Source organism: Coregonus lavaretus (assembly GCF_964263955.1).
Source record: "Coregonus lavaretus genome assembly, chromosome: 34".
Classification (NCBI taxonomy): Eukaryota; Metazoa; Chordata; class Actinopteri; order Salmoniformes; family Salmonidae; genus Coregonus; species Coregonus lavaretus.
Window position 1 is genome coordinate 14543898 of NC_140021.1, and position 16745 is coordinate 14560642.

A 16745-nucleotide genomic window follows, 5' to 3' on the forward strand; every position below is an offset into this window, starting at 1 on the left:
CACTACATTCCTAAAGAAAATGATGTACCTTTTACTCCATACATTTTACCCCTTACATATAGGAAAATAGTCAAATTCACGCACTTATCAAGAGAACATCCCTGGTCATCCCTACTGCCTCTGATCTGCCAGACTCACTAAACACAAATGCTTTGTTTGTAAATTATGTCTGAGTGTTGGAGTGTGCCCCTGGCTATCTGTAAAAAACAAAAAAACAAATATTTGTGCTGTCTGGTTTGCTTAATATAAGGAATTTGAAATGATTTATACTTGTACGTTTGATACTTAAGTATATTTCAGCAATTCCATTTACTTTTGATACTTAAGTATATTTAAAACCAAATACTTTTAGACTTTTACTCAAGTAGTATTTTACTGGGTGACTTTCACTTGAGTTATTTTTTATTAAGGTATCTTTACTTTTACTCAAGTATGACAATTTAGTACTTTTTCAACAAACGCTTTTAGTCCCGACACCAGCCCAGACTAATAAAGTGATGAAGACATTGCAAACATTACTGTAGGCTACATGGACTATGAAAGAACATCGCCATCAAGCGGACACTGGACCACATTGCCATGCCAAGATTCGAAACTCCAGCGATATTCTGACTGGCTGCTTTTTTTTGCGTCATTTCCTTCATATGACTTTCCCCGGGAATGAGCTTTGGCGCGGAATCTTCTATTGTGGTGAACTGTGTAGCTACCAAGAAAGAGCTGAAGGTTATCAATACATTTTGAATAAATAGCAATGTCTCCAGTTTCTAAGCCAGAGAAGGACGTGGATAACCCGGACGGGGGTGAGTCTGAACGGAAAGGTACTGCAAACAAGCAAGTTAGCTAGACAAGCGTGAACACGCAGACACGGCTTAGCCAACAAGCTGTCAGCCTACGTTACTGTTAACTAGCGCGCGCTAACAACAAAGCAAGCAACTACTAGAATGACTAAATGTAGGTAGCTACGTGCCATTACATTAACACCGAATGTTCATAAATTGCATAATTACCCACAGTTAGCTGGCCATTTAGCTACTGTGATGTTAACATTCTATAATTTAAGACGTACAGTTACTCCGCCGGTACTTTGGCGACTCAGAAATTATTTTTTAAACCTCCCGCTTTGGGCTGAATGTGTAGTTCATACATGCATAAGACATGAACAGAATTACTGTTTTATCTCGATTAGCCACGAAATCCCTATTTTGAAAGTAACTTTTCTCGAAGCTGTGCTGGGCGCCATTTTCTCTTAATCCCCCCCCCCCCCCAGCCTCCTAGCAATTCGAGTTGTAGCCAATGAGCTTCAGCCCCTCGCATTTGACATCTAGCAAGAGGCCTGCCCAGCGTAATCCAATGAGGATGCAGGGCGGGCCCAACACCTCAGTGGAAACAGCAGAGAGGAAGAGAGAGAGCGATGATGTGTTGCACATACTGTATCTGCAAATATGTGTAGGACACCATTTTCAGGAATCACTTATGGCTCCTGAGTGCTACATTCTACTGGCAAAAAATTATACAAAAGTATCAGAGAATCTCATTAAAAGCTGTCTGTCACATGCCTGTAGGAGATCAATGGGAACAACTGGGTTTTGAACTCTCTACTTTCTCTCCCTCTCTTCCCCTCTCTCTCTTCCGCTCCCTCCATCTCAATCTCACCCCTCTCTCCATCTCGCTCTCACCCCTCACTCTTTCCCACTCTCTCTTCTTTTCTCTCTCTCCAGAGGATGACTGTGGCCTGGCAGTGGGTCGTTCCAGGAGGGAGAAGAAGGAGAAGACAGGGAGGAAGTCAGCTCTGGAGCAACTCAAGAGAGCTAAGAAGGGAGAGAAGGTCAAATACGAGGTGAGAGAGTTGTGTTTGTTGTCCATGTCCTGATCTGACAGGTGTGTTTGTGTCCGCCCCTTTTAATCTGTGTGTAAGTTATAGTGTGGGTGTTATAGCCAAGCCTTGTTTTGAAGTGTGTGTTGAATCTGTGTGTGCTGTGTGTAGGTGGAGGATTTGACTAGTGTGTATGAGGAGGTGGACGAGGAGCAGTACTCTCGGATGGTGAGAGAGAGGCAGGACGATGACTGGATCATTGATGATGGTGAGTTGGTCTGAAATACTTTCAGACCCTTTCTGCTTCTCAGTCCCAAGTTATAGCAAGCTCTCTCTCTCTCTCTCAGATGGCACAGGATATGTGGAGGATGGGAGAGAAATCTTTGATGAGGATTTGGCAGATGATGTGTTGGAGAAAGGCGCCAAAGGTAGGAACCCTGTGTGTGTGTGAGAAAGTAAGCCTGTGTGTCTCCCCAGCCTATTTATCGTTTGTTTGTATGTGTGTAGGTAAAGCGGGCGCTAAGGGAGCAGACTCTAAGAAGAACATTAAGAAGGCAGCGGTGGCCAAACCCAACAGTATCAAAAACCTCTTCATGAACAGCAACGTCAAGAAACCTGCTGAGGTGAGTGTTTGTATTTGTGCACCTGTTTATCACAAATCCCTTCCCTTCGTGTGTTTCTCAGCCTCTGTGACCCTATACATGCAATCCAAAACACTACATAGTGTGTGTTTGTTCTAGTCCATTTAATGTCTCTATTTTGTAGTTGAACCAGGATTGTGTGTTTTGTGTCTCACAGAAAGATGTGGACCTGTCCAAAGACGACCTACTGGGGGACATTCTACAGGACCTGCACTCTGAGGTCAGTCTCTCCTGTCCTGTCAACCTCCATACCTTCTCACAGCGGGGAAAAACAGTGCATGTCGACTCACTCAAACATGAAGTTTACTCAGCTAGTGGTACAACAACGCTTCAGCTATAATGTTTTTTGTCAGGTTGCTTTGTATGGTTTAGTCCAGCTCCTGTAATTCCCCTCTCTTAAATGAAGTTCAGCTAGATCATTTGGTAGATGCTTAGATTTCAGCTTGTTTGATTCTTTTTCACTGAGACATGGACTCACTGGGGGAGAATACACTATCAGTATGTCTGAGAGTCTCCATCTGCCACCTCTTTCAGAGGCCGTCTCTCCTGACTCCTCCGGTCGTCACGCTGAAGAAGAAGAAGGCCCCCGGAACTCCCATGAACCCCTTCTCCATCAAAACCCAAACCCCTAAGGTACACTTATTCTCTTTCTCTCTCTCTCTCTCCATTGATCCCTGCCCCCTCTTATATTCCATTAAGGTCTAACGTTACTGAGTACACCCCTGGTCTTCTTCCTGTTGTAATGTGTCCCTTCCCTCCATCGCAGGAGTCTCCCTCTGCCCAGGGGACAAAGGTGAAACGCCCTCCTCCTGGTGAGCTGACTCCCCGGGTGCCGTCCCGCCCCCCGACCTCCAGACCCTCCGTCCTCGTGGAGAAGAAGAGAGTGAAGGTGGAAGAAATTGAGGAGGAGGGTAAGAGATCAGACTAGGAGTTAATCTAGCACTCGCTGGGCCAGTTTCCTGGACCCAGATTAAGCCTAGTTCTAGACTAAAAATATAAATTTAAAGTACTTTTTAGTCTAGGACTAGGCTTAAAGGGGCAATCAGTAGTTGACACAATGATAAAGCGGTTTCACATTTTTACATTTTAGTCATTTAGCAGACGCTCTTATCCAGAGCGACTTACAGTTAGTGAGTGCCTACATTTTCATACTGGCCCCCCGTGGGAAATGAACCCACAACCCTGGCGCAGCAAGCGCCATGCTCTACCAACTGAGCTACGGGGACTACACCCCTGTTTCGTTAAAAAGCTGATGGATGGGGCTTGAGAAATGTAACCACTCTCAACTCAAATGTCTTAACTCTAAACTTAAACGACTAAAACCAGGTATAAAGTATGTAGAAAAGATAATGGAGATATTTTAAAAATAAGATCATATTTGAGTCAGGGAAAATCTAAAATAAATGGCATGGCATGGCGCAGCCCGCCATTGACTTTATGTTTGAGTCACTTGGATAGCATAAGAAAACGGCATAAGCAATGCAAAATGTGTAGAATTGCAGGAAATTAGCTTTAAAGGAACTTTCCATTGTTTCCAGATTCCTATGAAATATGACCTATAATTACTTGCAATATGAGTGAAATAGTTTTCCCTCCAAAAAATTGTACACTGAACAAAAATATAAACGCAACATGTAAAGTGTTTGTCCCATGTTTCATGAGCTCAAATAAAATATCCCAGAAATGTTCCATACACACAAAGCTTATTTCTCTCACTTTTTTTGCACAAATGTATTTACACACCTGTTATTGAGCATTTCTCCTTTGCCAAGATAATCCATCCACCTGACAGGTGTGGCATATCAAGAAGCTGATTAAACCGCATGATCATTACACAGGTGTACAATAAAAGACCACTCTAAAATGTGCAGTTTGGCACACAACACAATGCCACAGATGTCTTGAGTTTTGAAGGAGCGTGCAATTGGCATGCTAACTGCAAGAATGTCCACCAGAGCTGTTGCCAGAGAATTTAATGTTAATTTCTCTACCACCTCCAACGTCGTTTAAGAGAATTTGGCAGTACGTCCAACCGACTACACAACCGCAGACCACGTGTAACCACGCCAGCCCAGGACCTCCACATCCGGCTTCTTTACCTGCAGGTAAAGGGTCGTCTGAGACCAGCCACCCGGACAGCTGATGAAACTGTGGGTTTGCACAACCGAATAATTTCTGCACGAACTGTCAGAAACTGTCTGAGGGAAGCTCATCGGCGTGCTCGTAGTCCTCACCGGGGTCTTGACCTGACTGCAGTTCTGCGTCGTAACCGGCTTCAGTGGGCAAATGCTCACCTTCAATGGCCAATGGCACGCTGGAGAAGTGTGCTCTTCACAGATGAATCCCGGTTTCAACTGTACTTGGCAGATGGCAGACAGTGTATAAAGCGTTGTGTGAGTGAGCAGTTTGCTGATGTCAACGTTGTGAACAGAGTGCCCCATGGTGGCGGTGGGGTTATGGTATGGACAGGCATAAGCTACGGACAACAAACACAATTGCATTCAAATCGGTCAATTTGAATGCACAGAGATACCGTGACGAGATCCTGCGGTCCATTGTCGTGCCATTCATCCGCTGCCATGTCGCAAGGATCTGTACACAATTCTTGGACGCAGAAACTGTCCCAGTTCTTCCATGGCCTGCATAATCACCATACATGTCACCCATTGAGCATGTTTGGGATGCTCTGGATTGATGTGTAAGACAGCGTGTTCCAGTTCCCGACAGTATCCAACAGCTTTGCACAGACATTGAAGAGGAGTGGGACAACATTCCACGGGCCACAATCAACAGCTTGATCAACTCTATACGAAGGAGATGTGTTGCGCTGCATGAGGCAAATGGTGGTCACACCATTACATTTACATTACATTTACGTCATTTAGCAGACGCTCTTATCCAGAGCGACTTACAAATTGGTGCATTCACCTTATAGCCAGTGGGATAACCACTTTACAATATGTTTATTTTTTTCTTTCTTTGGGGTGGGGTAAGGGGGGGTAGAAGGATTACTTTATCCTATCCCAGGTATTCCTTAAAGAGGTGGGGTTTCAAGTGTCTCCGGAAGGTGGTGAGTGACTCCGCTGTCCTGGCTTCGTGAGGGAGCTTGTTCCACCATTGGGGTGCCAGAGCAGCGAGCAGTTTTGACTGGGCTGAGCGGGAACTGTGCTTCCACAGAGGTAGGGGGGCCAGCAGGCCAGAGGTGGATGAACGCAATGCCCTCGTTTGGGTGTAGGGACTGATCAGAGCCTGAAGGTACGGAGGTGCCGTTCCCCTCACAGCTCCGTAGGCAAGCACCATGGTCTTGTAGCAGATGCGAGCTTCAACTAGAAGCCAGTGGAGTGTGCGGAGGAGCGGGGTGACGTGAGAGAACTTGGGAAGGTTGAACACCCGACGGGCTGCAGCGTTCTGGATGAGTTGTAGGGGTTTAATGGCACAGGCAGGGAGCCCAGCCAACAGCGAGTTACAGTAATCCAGAAGGGAGATGACAAGTGCCTGGATTAGGACCTGTGCCGCTTCCTGTGTAAGGCAGGGTCGTACTCTGCGAATGTTGTAGAGCATGAACCTACAGGATCGGGTCACCGCCTTGATGTTAGCGGAGAACGACAGGGTGTTGTCCAGGGTCATGCCAAGGCTCTTCGCACTCTGGGAGGAGGACACAATGGAGTTGTCAACCGTGATGGCGAGATCATGGAACGGGCAGTCCTTCCCCGGGAGGAAGAGCAGCTCTGTCTTGCCGAGGTTCAGCTTGAGGTGGTGATCCGTCATCCACACTGATATGTCTGCCAGACATGCAGAGATGCGATTCGCCACCTGGTTATCAGAAGGGGGAAAGGAGAAGATTAATTGTGTGTCGTCTGCGTAGCAATGATAGGAGAGGCCATGTGAGGATATGACAAAGCCAAGTGACTTGGTGTATAGCGAGTGACTTGGTGTATAGGTGTATAGCGTAGCGAGAATAGGAGAGGGCCTAGAACTGAGCCCTGGGGGACACCAGTGGTGAGAGCACGTGGTGCGGAGACAGATTCTCGCCACGCCACCTGGTAGGAGCAACCTGTCAGGTCAGATACTGACTGGTTTTCTGATCCACGCCCCTACCTTTAAAAAAAAAAAGTCTGTGACCAACCAATGCATATCTGTATTCCCAGTCATGTGAAATTCATAGATAAGGCCTAATTTATTTATTTCAATTGACTGATTTCCTTATATGAACTGTAACTCAGTAAAATATTTGAAATTGTTCCATGTTGCGTTTATATTTTTGTTCAGTTTAAGTATGTTAAAAAGCAGATTTTCTGTGTTTGAATGGTATGGGCGTACCCCTATAACAGAATACCGGTCATTGAAAATATTAATATGAGTATACCGCTTATTGGCCAGCTCATCCTCTTCTAGACCGCTGATTCGCCAGCTCATTCTCCTCAGGAATATGACATCATACTCTATAAGGAAATAGCAAGCATTGAAATGGTCTGTTTTAAGATACAAGTTTGAGGTGGGGTTTTTGAAGTGTTTTTTTTTTTCTCCAATTTATGCTTTGGCCACATACGAGTATAGGACGAGTCAACAACATTATTTGGGTTTGAGTTAACAGAATATGAACTTTTAAAAGTGAGATTTTCACTGGACAGTTACTTTAAAACTGCAAATTTTTTCTCAGCCCCATGGCAAAATGTGTAGAATTGTAGGAAAATAGCTTTAAACAGCAAAATTGTCTCTGCAGCCAAGAGGAGGGCCTCTAAAATGTTCAGTCGGAGAGTGCACCATTGGCCACGCAAACTATCCTAGGGGAAACACTGCCTTTTCCCCAATGGCTGTCAGTCTGACCAGCTAATTTCAATTTCAATTTAAGGGCTTTATTGGCATGGGAAACGTATGTAGATATTAAACAAAAGTGAAATAAACAATAAATATTAACAGTAAACATTACAAGTGTGCACATAGCCTGTCTTCTCTTGAGAGCCAGGTCTGCCTACGTTTCAAATGTAATTATGTATATATACAGTGTTTTATCAATGTGCAAATAGTTAAAGTACAAATGGGAAAATAAATAAACATAATTATGGGTTGTATTTACAATGGTGTTTGTTCTTCACTGGTTGCCCTTTTCTTGTGGCAACAGGTCACAAATCTTGCTGCTGTGATGGCACACTGGTTTTTCACCCAGTAGATAAGGGAGTTTATCAAAATTGGGTTTGTTTTCGAATTCTTTGTGGATCTGTGTAATCTGAGGGAAATATGTCTCTCTAATATGGTCATACATTTGACAGGAGGTTAGGAAGTGCAGCTCAGTTTCCACCTCAGTTTGTGGGCAGTGTGCACATAGCCGGTCTTTTCTTGAGAGCCATGTCTGCCTACAGCGGCCTTTCTCAATAGCAAGGCTATGCTCACTGAGTCTGTACATAGTCAAAGCTTTCCCTAAGTTTGGGTCAGTCACAGTGGTCAGGTATTCTGCCACTGTGTACTCTCTGTTTAGGGCCAAATAGCATTCCAGTTTGCTCTGTTTTTTTGTTAATTGTTTCCAATGTGTCAAGTAATTCTCTTTTTGTTTTCTCATGATTTGGTTGGGTCAATCTCCCATCCCCTCTCTTCCAGAGGACAACTCTCTGCAGTTTGACGGGGTGGACTTTGACGAACCCATGGAGGTGGGGCTTGAACAGGAAAAGGAGGGCCCTGTAAATGAAGAGGAGGAGCCAGAGACCAAACCGGCCATTAAAGTGGAACCCAAAGCAGAACCACAGGACCCGGTCCTACTGTGAGTGTGTGTCTGCTTGCTTGTCTTCTGTTAGTGGTTCTACCATAGACTTAGCTAGACATGGCATCATTGTATCTGTCCATTATGGTGTCTGTGAGAGCACAGGCAGTGCCATTGAGGCCATCTCCATTTTCAAGTAGTCCATTTTCTTCTACTACTTTTATGAGTTGGCAAACAATTTGAAAGGGTGCATACTGTTTGAACATGTATAAAGCCATCGTTGGTGATTCACTGTCACCTGCAGTTATGGAATGTTTGCTCACATATAATTAATTGGCTGATCCCTCCTGGTGACCTGGATGGAATTGTGTTATCCTTCCTTAAACCATAGGAAGTCCCACCAAGTTGACAACTTAAAAATGGTGAAAGTCCACAATGGCACTGCCAATGCTGAAATAGGCTTTTGGGCACTAGAGTTTTCTGTCTCTGTGGGTTATGCTATGAGTCATGGCCAAATACCTTTGTGTGTGTTTACATTAGCGACCGTTGGATCATGGGAACCTTTTTAACCCCTCTGTCCTGTTTCTCCAGGAGGGGCGTGCTGGGGGGGTCTTGGGGTCAGGAGGAGGGGGACAGTGAGGCCCCTGTGGAGGTGCAAGTCGACACCAGCCGTCTCCCATTGGTCGAGGGGCCAGAGGGAGAGCTCATGTTCCGCTTCTATTGGCTAGACGCCTTCGAGGAGCAGTACAGCCAACCAGGTGAGTTCTTACCAAACCAATAGACTAGTACAGCCAACCAGGTGAGTTCTTACCAAACCAATAGACTAGTACAGCCAACCAGGTGAGTTCTTACCAAACCAATAGACTAGTACAGCCAACCAGGTGAGTTCTTACCAAACCAATAGACTAGTACAGCCAACCAGGTGAGTTCTTACCAAACGAATAGACTAGTACAGCCAACCAGGTGTGTTCTTACCAAACCAATAGACTAGTACAGCCAACCAGGTGTGTTCTTACCAAACCAATAGACTAGTACAGCCAACCAGGTGAGTTCTTACCAAACCAATAGACTAGTACAGCCAACCAGGTGAGTTCTTACCAAACCAATAGACTAGTACAGCCAACAAGGTGAGTTCTTACCAAACCAATAGACTAGTACAGCCAACCAGGTGAGTTCTTACCAAACCAATAGACTAGTACAGCCAACCAGGTGAGTTCTTACCAAACCAATAGACTAGTACAGCCAACCAGGTGTGTTCTTACCAAACCAATAGACTAGTACAGCCAACCAGGTGAGTTCTTACCAAACCAATAGACTAGTACAGCCAACAAGGTGAGTTCTTACCAAACCAATAGACTAGTACAGCCAACCAGGTGAGTTCTTACCAAACCAATAGACTAGTACAGCCAACCAGGTGAGTTCTTACCAAACCAATAGACTAGTACAGCCAACCAGGTGAGTTCTTACCAAACCAATAGACTAGTACAGCCAACAAGGTGTGTTCTTACCAAACCAATAGACTAGTACAGCCAACCAGGTGTGTTCTTACCAAACCAATAGACTAGTACAGCCAAACAGGTGTGTTCTTACTAAACCCATAGACCAGTGCAGCCAACCGAGTTCGTATTACCAATCAGATGTCCAGGAATCCTCACTAAAACAGCCAAGCAAGTGAGCCCTTCCTAAACAAAGATGTGGCTAAACATGTTAAGATGTGTGCGTGTGGTAATTTTATGGTTATGTAATGTGTGTATTCCAGGTGTGGTGTACCTATTTGGTAAGGTGTGGATCGAGTCGGCCAAGGCCCACGTCAGCTGCTGTGTGTCAGTGAAGAACATCGAGAGGACCATGCACTTCCTGCCCCGCGAACGTGTGAGTCCTGTTTCCTGTCACATGATCATCTACTCCAGAATAGCCACATTTTCACACCATGTTAGACTATTGGGATCAACTGTGACCCAAACTGGCTCTGATGAGCTTTATTAGGGAAGGTTGAAGTTTCCACTTAATGCTGTCTTGAGTGTTTAGGGATTGCTCTCCTGATTGGTTGTGTGTTGTGATTGACAGAAGGTGAACCCAAAGACAGGCGAGGAGACAGACACTCCGGTGGGGATGATGGACGTCTACCAGGAGGTCAATAACCTCTCTGAGAAGTTCAAGATCATGAAGTTCAAGTCCAAGGTCTGTGTGCCGTCTCCCCTAGGACCAGATAGAGAAGGATTAGACTTACAGAATGTCATAGCAGAGACCAGGAAGTAGCCGACACATGGGAACCAATGGTTTCATTTCATGACGTCCTTAACATGTTTATTATAGACACATTGATTGATTGATTGATTGATTGATTAGTTGATAGACTGACTGCTCTCTGTTTCCCTCTGTAGAAAGTGGAGAAGAGCTACGCCTTTGAGATTGCTGACGTCCCTACAGAGTCCGAGTACCTGGAAGTCAGATACTCTGTGAGTATTCTCGCTCGGGCTCTCTCTCTCTCTCTCTCTCTCTCTCTCTCTCTCTCTCTCTCTCTCGTATATCTTATCCATTGTTATTATATTTTTTTGTGCAGGCTGAGTATCCGTCTCTGCCCTCGGACCTCAAGGGGGCGACTTTCTCCAAGGTGTTTGGAACCAACACCTCCAGCCTGGAACACTTCCTCCTCAGCAGGAAGATCAAAGGACCCTGCTGGCTGGACATCAAAACCCCACGTGAGACTACACACACACACAAACGCTCTCAGAGACACACAGATGCGCACACACCCACACTCACACAAACAAGCAACACACACACCTCTAACACACTAACCCTCTCTCCTGTCTCCCTGTAGAGTTGAGCAGCGTGCCTGTGAGCTGGTGTAAGGTGGAAGCGGTGGCGATGCGTAGTGACCTGGTCACCGTGGTCAAAGACCTGCCTCCTCCACCTCTCACGGTCATGTCCATCAGCCTGAAGACTGTACAGAACCCCAAGACACACCACAACGAGGTCTGTCTCTGTCTGTCATAGGTTTAGATCAGGGGTTTTAAACCTTCTCTTGCCCAGGGACCCCCTCCCCAGCAAACCGGCGAGCCATAGACCCCCATCATACCGTAACCAAAAAATAAATATAACATCTTATCAGGTGAATGATAATGGCAAGGACAAGTAATCAACATTTGAAAATGAATAGAGTTGGTAGATAGTTTTTCATTATATTGACCTCCCTACATTATAATTGGAAGAGGAAGTGTAAACTCTAGCATAGCCTGTTAGCTAGAAAGGTAACTCCAAACACATTTTCGCTAAGAGCAGCTGTTTAGCTGGTTAAACAAATGTCAGACGTTTTGAAAAAATGTATGTCCAAGTCAAGAAAGCTTACTTGCCGCACTGGTAGTCTATTCGCGGCTGCTTTTTCAAAGCCTGTCAGATACTCCAGTGAGTTTAATTGACTCAATATTTGGAGTTGAGAAATGAAGTTGACATCATTAGAAAGAAGATATTCTCTTATTTTCTACTGTAGCTACACTACCAGTCAAAAGGTTTAGAACACCTACTCATTCAAGGGTTTTTCTTTATTTTTTACGGTTTTCTACATTGTAGAATAATAGTGAAGACATCAAAACTATGAAATAACACTTATGGAATCATGTATTAACCAAAAAAGTGTTAAACAAATCAGAATATAGTTTATATTTGAGATTCTTCAAAGTAGCCACCCTTTGCCTTGATGACAGCTTTGCACACTCTAAAACTTTTGACCGGTAGTATATGTAATTCAAAATGTGTTTATTCTGTTAAATATATATTTTCGCGGACCCCCTACAGTACCTTGGGGCCGCGAACCCCCGGTTGAACACCCCTTATTTAGATAGGTTAACGGCAGCACAACACTCTCCCCAACCCCAGCACTCTGGATATTGCATCACAGCAGTTTTTAGTCCAGGTGGAACTAACAAGTGGAACAAGTACCCTTTAACTAACCCATAGAATTAAAATTCCAAGAACACATTCCCATTCAGACACTAGAACAGACATTCCCATTCTATGAGATTGACATGGTCTGAAGCGAGAATGTTCCCATTCAATGAGTTATATTGCTACACTCACTGTGAGTAATCTAGTAAATTACTAATTCTATGATTCCCTTGAACAATGGGCCCCATCTCTTATCAAATCAATCAGCCCATAGATAGATAATGCACATTCCAATCAAAATGGATAGTGGATGTTATGGCATGAAGTAAAACACACTGTAGGTCTGGTAGGGATTGTTTGTGATGGTGGTAGAAACTCTGTTACTGCAACGTTTTCTGTGATCTGATGGCCTGTTATGTTAGCTTTGGTTATACCCTCTCTGTGGCACCACAGCCATTACCTCTGTGTTTGCATGTTATTGTTCAAATTTTCCAGCCACTGAGCCGCAAATGGGCTGAAAAGCCACGGTTACACATTAACCCTTCATATCTGAAGAGTCTGGACAAAACAACAGGCCCTAGACTTTGACTTATCCCCCCCCCCCCCCCTCTCCAGGGTTCACATAAGGTGCTTAAAGTACTTGAATTTGACACTCTGAAATTCAAGTACTGGAATACCTTGAAAATCAGACATTTTCTCAAGTTAGTACTTGAATTAAAATGAGGAGAATTATCAAATATGTTTATGAAAAATATTAGAAAAATGTATTGGCCTTCCGAATTCATTTCCAGGCAGACAGACTAGAGTTTTATTTCCTCACGTGTTTCGTGCTGTGGTTGCCAGGCGAGCTCGCTCATTCCACCCACACTGCCACTCAGCCAGGCAGGTTCAGAACTGACTGATTAGGCGCCGCCAAACATCACATCGATGGCTAAAATGCCAGGCAAATGTAGATTCAACCTGCCTTTTGTGCGTATGAAACATTTCTGGGAACTTTTATTTCAGCTCATGAAACATGGGACACTTTACATGTTGCGTTTTATATTTTTGATGAGTATAGCTTACTCACCTTTTTTTACCACTACATCACTGGACCCAACCCATGCCCACACCGTGTAAGTTGCAAAAAATGCTTCAGAGTTTGACATTGCGAGCATGGGTGAATCGGCCCTGAAGAGCCACATGAAGGGGAAAGACACAACGCTGCATCCTGCGCTGGCGCCAGTTCTACATTTATGTGACTTTCTCTGCAACAACCTCCAGACCTTTTTTTTGCCAATTGTCTCATTCACGGGGCGCCCGCGATATTCCGCTTTATCAAGCGGCAACCGTGCTCCTGCCTTTCAGGTGGCCGTTCACGTGCCGTTTTCCTCACACATCCCACCCGCCCTTCTCCCGACCGACGACACTAAAGCTGCCAGTCAGAAGCAAGACACTTTTTCGTAGCTATTAAGTAGTCTATTCCCAAATGCCCAATAAAAACAGTAATTAAGCTGGAGTTGTATAGTAATGCGAATAGGAAATGTGTGTTCACCAGTAGGCATGTCCCAAAACTCTGCTCATCACTACTCAAATTACAAAATCATCATTACTGACTTACGACTCATGTATGTAGTAAATAAGTAGTGAAACAATATATTAGAGTAGAACTTGTAAGGTACTGATGAATATTACGTTTTTATTTCTCTGTCTCTGTCTGTGTGGTGTGATTGTGTGTGATACTGACTCGGACTCATTAGACGGCTATTCTTCTTAGATCGAAACAGTTCAAAATAATTACGGCGATGCAACTGGACTGAACCTTACCTATTATTTCCTGCTTCCTGTCCGTCCCTAGATTGTGTCCCTGGCTGCCCTGGTCCACCACAGGTTCCACCTGGACAAGGCCCCCCCTCGACCCCCCTACCAGACACACTTCTGTGGTGAGTTGGCATCAAAACCTGCAAGGGAGGAGAGGAAGGATGTTGTAGCTTTGTTCGCTGTCTCAAATGTTTGCTGACTCAGTGTTCTGTCCTGTGTGTGTGTGTGTGTGTGTGTGTGTGTGTTTTAGTGGTCAGTAAACCCAACGACTGTATCTTCCCATATGACTTCATGGATGCCGTGAAGAAGAAGGTGAGTGATGACAGAACAACAACACACTGGTTTCTCTGAAATCCTGTCCATTAGCAGGTGAAGAGTCAGAGCCCTGTTGAAATACTTAGAAATGCTTCCCCCTCCTCCTCTGACTTGATCACTGACCCCCCCCCTTTCTCTTCTCTATCTCACCCTCTTTGTCAGAATGGTAAGGTGGAGATAGCAGCCACTGAGAGAACTCTGCTGGGATTCTTCCTGGCCAAGATGCACAAGATCGACCCTGATGTTGTGGTGGTGAGTAGGACGGGAAACTACCGTATTTTCCGCACTATAAGGCGCACTTAAAAGCCTTTAATTTTCTCAAAAAACGACAGTGCGCCTTATAATCCGGAGCGCCTTATATATGGATCAATTGGTTAATTGGTTGATCCATACTGGTTGTACACGGCGCTCAAGGCGCTCTGTCAAAATGTTTCAGTATGAAAAACCAATAAAACCAATTTTAATAATAATTAAATGTTTCAGTACGACTGGTAAACTACAAAGCCGCACCGCTTGCAGCATTACGGCTACCGTAGTCAGTAAACACCGGTACTGTGCTTACTCACAGTCCCACACCACTTGTGTGTGTATAAAGACCCCAAAATGGCACCTTTCAAGAGACACGCCTACGCAGTAGAATATGGGAATAGAGCAACAGCGAGAGAATTCAACATTAATGAATCAATGGTACGGAAGTGGAGGAAGCAAGAAGATGACCTGCGCCAAGTAAAGAAGACTAAACAGAGTTTCCGTTCAATTCGGACACTGAAGAAGAAGAATTTGAGGGATTCGTGGACGGGGAAAGCTTTACGTGTTATACGTAACTGAACAATGTTGAGTTATGCACTAACGTTTGATTTAGTGGTATCAGACTGTTTCTTTTACTACGTGTTTACTGAATCAGGGAAAAGTTCCCCTCCACGTTTGGGAGAAGAGTGAGCAAGGCTGGGAGATATTGTTAATATGCACATTAACGTTTGAACAACGTTACCATGGGAGTGAACGGAGTTGTCAGAACGCTTAATAAAGTTTGACTTTATCTGACTGTTTTGTTGACATTCCCTTTAGCACAGCTCCATCTAGTGGATGCATAACGCAACCCCAGTCAAACGTTTGACTTCAGTATTTTCTATTCTATGTGCCTTATAATCCGGTGCGCCCTATATATGAAAACAGTTCTAAAATAGGCCATTCATTGAAGGTGCGCCTTATAATCCGGTGCGCCTTATAGTGCGGAAAATACGGTACATACCAGCTACTTATGAGTGACAAGCTACATAGCAGAACCATAAAGCTACAGACCAGCTTCATATGAGATTCTTATGAGTGACTTAATAAGCTAATTGAAAATATAAGCTGCGTAGGAGCTACTTTGATGTCATTTTCATACAGTGTATTCGGAAAGTATTCAGACCCCTTGATGTTTTCCAAATGTTGTAATGTTACAGCCTAAATAGTTTTCCCCCCTCATCAATCTACACACAATACCCCATAATGACAAAGCAAAAACATGTTTTTAGAATTTTTTGCAAATGTATCAAAAAATAAAAAACTGTAATCACTTTTACGTGAGTATTCAGACCCTTTACTCAGTACCTTGTTGAAGCACCTTTGGCAGCGATTACAGTCTCAAGTCTTCACACCTGTATTTGGGGAGTTTCTCCCATTCTTCTCTGCAAATCCTCTCATGCTCTGTCAGGTTGGAAGGGGAGTTTTGCTGCACAGCTATTGTCAGTTCTCTCCAGAGATGTTTGATCGGGTTCAAGTCCGGGCTCTAGCTGGGCCACTCAAGGACATTCAGAGACTTGTCCCGAAGCCACTCCTGCGTTGTCTTGGCTGTGTGCTTAGGGTCATTGTCCTATTGGAAGGTGAACCTTTGCCCCAGTCTGAGGTCCTGAGCGCTCTGGAGCAGGTTTTCATCAAGGATCTCTCTGTACTTTGCTTCGTTCATCTTTCTCTCAATCCTGACTAGTCTCCTAGTCCCTGCTGCTGAAACCATGCTTCACTGTAGGAATGGTGCCAGGTTTCCTCCAGACGTGACACTTGGCATTCAAGCCAAAGAGTTCAATCTTGGTTTCATCAGACCGGATAATCTTGCTTCTCATGGTCTGAGTCCTTTAAGTGCCTTTTGGCAAACTCCAAGCAGGCTGTCATGTGCCTTTTACTGAGGAGTGGCTTCCGTCTGGCCACTCTACCATAAAGGCCTGATTGGTGGAGTGATGCAGAGATGGTTGTCCTTCTGGAAGGTTCTCCCATCTCCACAGAGGAGCTCTGTCAGAGTGACCATTGGGTTCTTGGTCACCTCCCTGACCAAGGCGCTTCTCCCCCGATTGCACAGTTTGGCCGGGCGGCCAGCTCTAGGAAGAGTCTTGGTGGTTCCAATCTTCTTCCATTTAAGAACCATGAAGGCCACTGTGTTCTTGGGGAAATTCAATGCTGCAGAAATGTTTTGGTACCCTACCCCAGATCTGTGCCTCGACACAATCCTGTCTCGGAGATCTATGGACAAGTCCTTCGACCTCATGGCTTGGTTTTTGCTCTGACATGCTCTCTCAACTGTGGGACCTTATATAGACAGGTGTGTGCCTTTCCA

At 44.7% G+C, this 16745-nt stretch overlaps 1 protein-coding gene across 1 annotated transcript in view; it reads left to right on the plus strand.

Moving 5' to 3' along the window:
• Positions 1-678: 678 nt before the first annotated feature.
• Positions 679-16745, plus strand: part of pola1 (polymerase (DNA directed), alpha 1) — an 88975-nt gene continuing 72908 nt past the window's right edge. The window contains exons 1-18 of the mRNA XM_084152248.1: positions 679-800; positions 1719-1837; positions 1985-2081; positions 2161-2241; positions 2321-2436; positions 2612-2674; positions 2989-3087; positions 3221-3365; positions 8050-8209; positions 8741-8907; positions 9909-10021; positions 10217-10330; positions 10534-10608; positions 10713-10851; positions 10974-11128; positions 13875-13959; positions 14088-14149; positions 14315-14404. Of these exons, the coding sequence (XP_084008374.1) occupies positions 752-800; positions 1719-1837; positions 1985-2081; positions 2161-2241; positions 2321-2436; positions 2612-2674; positions 2989-3087; positions 3221-3365; positions 8050-8209; positions 8741-8907; positions 9909-10021; positions 10217-10330; positions 10534-10608; positions 10713-10851; positions 10974-11128; positions 13875-13959; positions 14088-14149; positions 14315-14404 (1929 nt within the window). The 5' untranslated portion in view covers positions 679-751. The remainder of the gene's footprint in view (positions 801-1718; positions 1838-1984; positions 2082-2160; positions 2242-2320; positions 2437-2611; positions 2675-2988; positions 3088-3220; positions 3366-8049; positions 8210-8740; positions 8908-9908; positions 10022-10216; positions 10331-10533; positions 10609-10712; positions 10852-10973; positions 11129-13874; positions 13960-14087; positions 14150-14314; positions 14405-16745) is intronic.